General features: G+C 34.7%; 1 protein-coding gene across 2 annotated transcripts in view; it reads left to right on the forward strand.

The window, feature by feature from the left end:
- Positions 1 to 4,349: 4,349 nt before the first annotated feature.
- The window catches only part of LOC116017819 (suppressor of mec-8 and unc-52 protein homolog 1), an 8,770-nt gene continuing 5,583 nt past the window's right edge, over positions 4,350 to 7,536 (forward strand). For both annotated transcript variants that reach the window (XM_031258463.1, XM_031258464.1), the window contains exons 1-4: positions 4,350 to 4,381; positions 5,680 to 5,890; positions 6,665 to 6,817; positions 6,897 to 6,945. In XM_031258463.1, coding sequence (XP_031114323.1) covers positions 4,350 to 4,381; positions 5,680 to 5,890; positions 6,665 to 6,817; positions 6,897 to 6,945 — 445 coding nt within the window. The remainder of the gene's footprint in view (positions 4,382 to 5,679; positions 5,891 to 6,664; positions 6,818 to 6,896; positions 6,946 to 7,536) is intronic.

The raw sequence follows: 7,536 nt of genomic DNA on the forward strand, positions 1-7,536 counted from the left end.
TATATATATATATATATATATATATATATATATATATATATATATATATATATATATATATAGTGTGTGTGTGTGTGTGTGAGAGAGAGAGAGAGAGAGAGAGATAGTAAGAACTAATTTTCAGCTGAAAACATCCCAAGTATATATGAGGGTTTAGGTGAAAACACCCCATTGTAAAAAGTGTGGACACATCAACTCCATCTTGAGAAATCAAATGTTAAGATCCTACCATTTGTCGGTGTCGATGAGTAAGGGGTTTATGTCTACAAGAAGAAGGGGAAGGGATGAGGGGGGGGGGGGTTGAATATACTTGAATGGTTTTTTTAAATATCATTAGGTTCAATTAAACTTGAACATATGAAGATTTCAAGTACGCTGTGGAGAATAATTTTTATTCCCTTTTTAATTTATTTGTGCGTGTTTGGTCGTTTAAAATTTTAGGTTTAGTAAGTTAATGTTGGAAAATAATAAAGTGCGATAAGTGAAAGATTGAGAGATAGATTTTTTAAGTGGTTTGGTAAAAACCCAGACTACATCCACTCTTCTCCTTAGACTCCAAGGAGGATTGCACTATACACCTAATATTTTAAGGAAGACCACTTAAACCTCGATCACATAGTTGGCCTCAAGTGTCTAGGTTTTTCACAAGTTAAACTTGTTATTCTGCCTCTTTCTACTAATCCTAGTAGAGATGATTGGTTTGAATACAAAGTTGTTCAACTTTCTCCAACTACAAGACTCGGCAAATGACTTTTCGTTGTTGTTGTAGTTTTCTTGAGCTTGATTTATCTTTGTAGCTTTAACTCTCTCTTCACTAGCTTCTAATTTTCACTTGTAAGCTTTTGCACTTTGTATAACTTGTTCTCAAATATTGCCAGCCTCATTCAGATTTGAATAGATGTATTTATAGACAAGTTCAAAAATTTGTCTGCTGGAGGGAAACAAATTTCAAACGTCTATTAACCATCGTGCAATGACCAGTGGGTAATACATAGTAGGTTGCTTTTGTAAGATTTTGAACCATTGATTTGTACTTTTACGTTTTGCTTTTAGCTTTTTGATGATAAGTGCCAAAGATACTACCTTTTGGGGGTATTTAAGAGACATATTATATTATAAATGGAGTCCCTTGAGTCTATTACATGTTTATAATAGCTTATTTTGATTAAAGATAGGCACAATGACTAATTGCGGTTGCATTTGTGAAAGATAGCAAAAGCTGTAATTTTTAGGGCACTTCGGCGATAGTTCGGTAAAATGAGCATATCTTGAGCTAGAAGTGTCCAAATGAGATGATTCAAGTGGCATTGGAACGGCAACTTGAAAGGCTACAACTTTAATGAAGACTAAAAAGGCAAAATCGGAGTGCAAAGGTCCACGAACGTGGACTTGACGTGGAGAAATTTCAAAAAGTTCCACGTTCCTGTCCATGAACGTGGACGAGCTTTAGCGCGAATTTTTGAAGAATGCCTTTGAGGGAAGACTATTTAAGTTGGGTTTAGACATTTGGTAGACATCTTAACACTTAGAATTCTCTTTATTTTGAGATTTCATCTCTCAATTGAGAGCTTAGAGTAAATTTCTTCAACTAGCTACAAGTGATGTACTTTAGGAGATTCAATTGAAGACTTCAATTTGGTAATTTATCCCCATTTTCCTTTCCATCTCAATTCATTTATGCTAGATTGAATTCCTTGCAATTGTTATTTCAAATTCATCATGATTTGTGGCTAGATGAACCTAGGAGCTAGATTAATGATCTAGAATTGATGCATGTTGATCATTAATTGTTGAATTGATGAGATTCTTGCTATTATGTTTTAAATTACTTTTGTGTGGATGATGTGATGCTTTGATCCTTTGCTCATTAATGGCCATGATGAGTGAGGAGTATGAGAGAGTGGTTGTAGCAAGAGATTGTGTCTCCACGTAGTCTTGATTATTCGCATTCCCAGCCTAAGTCCGAAAGGACTAGGTCCAGAAGGATTTGGTAGACAAAGTGTTTAATAAAATGCCCCGACCGAATGAGGAAATGGGAGTCCAAGTGTGACACCACTTGGTGTTTGTGCCTTGTAATCCCTTAAATCTAGACATGATTGCATTGAATTGAATCCACCTTAGCCTTGTGCATGCATCGTTCTAGTGATTGAATCCAACTCGCCGCTTTCATTTGCTTTCTTGTTTCCTTACTTTTGGTCTCTTTCAAATGCTTCTCCTTGCTTCCTTGCACCTAGCTATCTCTTGTTGAATTCTCCCTTAGAAAGCATTGCATTCGATTGACTCCAATTTATCATCCTTAGAGAACAACATTTGGGCATTCCATCTTCGTTTACACTTTTCCACCACCACTAAACTACAATGCATCACTGAGCTACAAAAAAATGTCTTGGCCTTTTAGGGAGATCTTCCTTGAGGGTTGGGATATGTACTTAGGACACCTTTTGTCTTGGTAACATTCTCCTTGCTACATCGCATTTTGAGGTTGTTCACTGTTCGCTCTGAGAATGTTTGAATAGTAGATTACGAGAGGTCACCTTTTACTTTTCGGAAGTTAACCATTTGTAACACACCTCAGCAACCTTTCGGATTTGACTTTCCTTAGTGAATTAACTTCTTGCTTAAGTTGACTTTTTGTGTCCCCTTACTATCTGACTAAGGTTGACCCTTCAACTATTCGGTTAAACAACCTTCCGGTCTTGAAATCTTTGTCTTCTACTCTTCGTGGCTTGAACTCTTCGAACTCTTTGTCTTCTACTATTCGCTGCTTGATTCTTCAACTCTTATTAGCTTGACTTTGGAAGGTCACTGTTCTGACTTCTCTTAAGTTTACTTCTCAAATTTATTTTACTTCCCGGTGGGGTATATTCATGGTTAAAGTGACCTTTCGAAGACTGAAAAAATGTCTTAAGGCTACTTTTCGAATTGGTTTGCTTTTCGATTGATTTCATTCTCTAAGTGATCCTTTAGACTCCTATTCCTAAGTAAAATTTGGGGATTAAAAATTTCTAACACTTTTGGTATCATCAAAATCTAAATTACAATGTTTCTAACACCATTACTAAATTTTCAAGTTTGCAATAATTATAAAATAAACCCGCTCTTAAAAGTTTTTAATAATTATAAAATTGAACATGTCTTTTTTTAAACTAAAACTCTCAAGCACTGATGAATTTTAAATGATGGCTGAGATAAGTCCTTACTCTATGGACACATCCACACCTTCCATCTTGAGAAATCAAATGTTAGAAAACTTTCAAATTTACAATAATTAAAAAATCAACTCAATTCTAAAATATTTTCAATAATTATAAAATTGACCATGTATTTTTTTTACTAAACCCTCAACGAAATCTATCTTCACTTTTTACAAGAAAACTCTGTTATTATTTAAATCCCCTTTGTATAAAGTTTATTTTGTAAATAATTTATTTTTCCTTAACCAATAGTTTTTTTTCATGTACTATAGATGTGTGTCATAATAATAAAATTATTATTATTATTTACGCACACATATATGATTCAGAATAAAGAGTATTTATATATTTTGAAAGTTTTTTTACTTCACTTTTATTTTTAACCCTAAACTTCACTTTTATTTTTAACCCAATCAAATATTTTTTTTTTGAATACTACTGACTATATGTTCATAACTACTTTCTCAACCTATTGAAGCACAAGAATTAGCATTGCCTCCACTGATACAGGGAAGGATTTGATGCCACTGGACTACAATGTCCTTGGCAACCCAATCAAATATTAAAATATAAATTTTAAGTTTATTATTTTTTTTGAAGGAAATTTTAAGTTTATTTATCTCACAATGAAATATAATGTATATTTTATTTCTTATCTAGACTTATTCTATTTTCTATCCCTATAATATAATTTTTTTTTCTTACCTAGACCTATTTTATTTGCAAATTATATTGTAGATAAATGTCTATTATAACCCTGATCTAGAATATAGCGATTATAGTCTATTTTATTTGTGCTCAAATGGCATGTAATGGCCTCCCTCAAATGAAAGGTCATGAGTTCGAGCCTCAGTGGAGGAGATATCGAAATTGACTCTTTGTTCTTCAACAGGTTGAGAAAAGTATAGATGAACAGATACTACAATGTAATAGGTCAGTTGTACTAAAAAAAAAAAAAAAAAGCTCCCATATAAAACGGGAATCTGATGTTGGTACTTGGTGCGCCCCAGGCCCCAGCTAGAATACTAACCCGAACCGAATGCCAAACCCGTATCGAAGAATTGATTACTCTTACTCAGTTAAAATTTGTTTCGTTGAAGAAGGCGAGCGCAATTTAGGGTTTTAGTGTTTAAGTCGATTCTCCATCACTCAACTATGTCTTCCACCCTTGAAATAGAAGCTCGAGAGTACGCTTTCTCCCTCTCATCTATTTCATATGCTCTGTTTATGTGTATATGCGTAATGCTCTTGTTTCGGGTTTATATTGGGGAAAACCATGACTGTTTGTTGAAAGTTCGAAATATGCATCAGAACTATATTTTTTTCCTTTATGAAAAATTATTGTTCTTTCTGTTTACTGAACAAAAAGAAAACGTTTTCTCGACCCTTTATAACTAAAAATAGCTAATGCACATCTGAAGCAAGCAGACAGAGATTCTATAGTAGTTTGAGAGTACTTTGAACATTTTTCTGAAACAATTTGAATGGCAATAACTCAAGTATTAAATTTTGTTTGGCTTCTTTTTTTCGGTTCTGTGTAAATTCTGAGGAATTTTGTAGCAAAGCTGCAATTTTTACATGGCTACTGTTTTTTGAAGTTATGGAAGCTCAATTAAGTAAATGTGCAAGCATGCAATATGTGTGTGCAGCAGAATGTGTATATTTGACCATCAGGGGTTGCTAACCTGTTCCGATAATAGATCCCCAATGACTAAATAACATACATTTCTTAGTTCATCTGCAAATTCTGTGAGAGGGGAAGATAATGAGGGAATTTTTAGAAGCTCATATAAATTTGGAAAAAGAAGCATGAATTCTGAAAAAAAAAATAAAACCAATTTCAAATTTGCAGCACTATGCCTATGGCTGCTGCCGTTAATTAGGTAAATGGGACTATGGGAGATCTACTTTGTAAGTCGTACTGCTCAGGGTCAGGTCCAATTAAATTTGAATGGCTAATTCTCTAATTGTACTTTTAGCTGCTAAGTGCCTATTTGGTGCAATTTACTATGACTGGCTTGTTAGGATGTTTAAATCCATGAAGTGGAACCTTCTTTGAGATTTACTTTTTCAACTTCTAATATTTTTGTATTAAGAACTAATTCAGTTCCAAAGTTATTCAATACAGTCAGAAAGTGAAGACAAGTTTGTTTTCTTAAACAAATTTAAAGAATGCCAATTCATTTTTTTAAGAGAAGCAGAAGAGACCTGCTTTTCTTGTTCAGTCTTCAGAATCCTAGTACAATCAATTTCTCTTTGGACTATCATTCTTTTAAAAGAAATATGTCCTCTTCTTATTTACTCTTCAGAATCCCAGTAAAATCACTTTCTCTTTAGATCATCTTTAAAAAAAATCCTATGCTCTTCTTTTTTAATTTTATCCTGTTTATGCTCTTTGCTTGGGAAATGGTATAAGATTGTGTTATCATGTACTGATATAAAGCGAACAAGAAAACTGATTCTGTGTGTCTGCTTTGTTGTGCAGTGTAATTAAGATAGTTCTTCAATTCTGCAAAGAAAATTCTTTGCATCAAACTTTCCAAACATTACAAAATGAGTGCCAGGTTTCTCTCAACACAGTGGATAGCCTTGAAACTTTTGTTGCTGATATTAATGGTGGGAGATGGGATGCAGTATTACCTCAGGTCTCACAGCTCAAGCTTCCTAGAAAAATACTCGAGGATTTGTATGAGCAGGTATGCAATCTCTGATAGGGAAAAAAGCTTTAATGCCATGTATTCCCATTTATCATTTACTTGCTAACAATATTTGTGTTTTGCATTTTTCCATTTTCCCATTTTTTCCTTTTGAATTCACAACTCAAAACCAAAATTTTCATTATTATTGACATGGGAAAGAAATGATAATACTGGAATGCTTTTGAGTCTGCTTGTTATTTTAGTTGGTCATTAGGCTTTCAGTAAAGGTGATAAAACCTTTAGTCTACATCGTTTCCTCTTTATTTTCTGTTTCCATTATTAATTAATTTTTCAAATGAAGAAAAACACAGCAAAATTCCTAAACTCATATGGAGGATTCATTAGTCTTGACCTGCCTTACTAGTTACTCCAAATCATATAGATAGAGAAATGACAATTGGAGACTAGGGAAATCAAATAAGTTCCAGACAAGTCTTACAAAAGAAAAAAACTGAAGTGAAAGGACATGTTTTTATGATATGGAGGCTCAGCTTTTAAATACACGCACAATTTTGAACTAAAGTATCCATTACCAGTGTGCATATTCCCATATATCACCTTGCAATGTATGTGTCTTCGAATATTTGGTTGACGTGGACACAGTTGGTTTTACTTTATACTTAAGGATTTAGGTGGTATAGCCAGAGTGTTTATTCATCTTTTAGTGGTGTATTTTAATGAACTCATAGCTGATGCTGCAATATTGACTGGATGCTTTATGTTCTTACGAATAATGCTTATTCTAATGTATTTTTTTCCCAAACAAATTAGATTGTTTTAGAAATGATAGAACTCCGGGAGATAGATACTGCACGTTCTATTTTGAGGCAAACACAAGTGATGGGTGTCATGAAGCAGGAACAACCAGAGAGATATCTACGACTTGAGCATCTATTAGTTCGGACTTACTTTGATCCGCATGAGGTTAGTGTTCTTATGGTGTGTTATGTATTGTATTATATGTATGCATTCGTACTGAATCTGCTCCAAATTATGTGTGCAGGCTTATCAAGATTCAACAAAAGAGAAAAGGCGTGCACAAATATCCCAAGGTTTCAACCATTCTTGTGGTCTTTGCATGATAGATTACTTTGATAATGCATATATTGACCCAGTAGGGTAATTTGGTATCAACAGTTTTCAGTTGTTTAGAATAAACTGATAGCGTTGCCCATTAAGCAATGTTGTAAAAGGCGTTATACGCTAGTCGGATGCTCGGGGGATGCCTAGCGCCGTCTAGGCGGCCTAGTAATTATAAAAAATAATAATAATAAAAGGCAGTGTTCCAGACTTCCAGTGTAGAAGACAATAAATATACATCAAGTAGAAGTGCTTTCTATTCTCTGAAACAAGGCATTTATAAGAGGAGTAGCCGACGAGGTGCAGGCAAGGCTGGTGATGACTAGCCGACTCGTCATGGTGACTGCGGCAATGAGCGGATGAGGAGGCTGAGGAGAATTGTGGCTGTGGTGACTGTGACGGCGAGGACTGGACGGCTGAACTATGGCGACGCTTGAACACTAATGCTCTGCGGCTGTGGAGAGGGTGGCGCTAAGGCTGAAGGCTCTGTAGTCTGTTGATGCTTTTGACTTCTTTTTTTTTTTTTTGGGGGGGGGCGGGGGGGGGGGGGTAGCCCTTTAGGG

This window comes from Ipomoea triloba, chromosome 4 (assembly GCF_003576645.1).
Source record: "Ipomoea triloba cultivar NCNSP0323 chromosome 4, ASM357664v1".
NCBI classification, from domain to species: domain Eukaryota; kingdom Viridiplantae; phylum Streptophyta; class Magnoliopsida; order Solanales; family Convolvulaceae; genus Ipomoea; species Ipomoea triloba.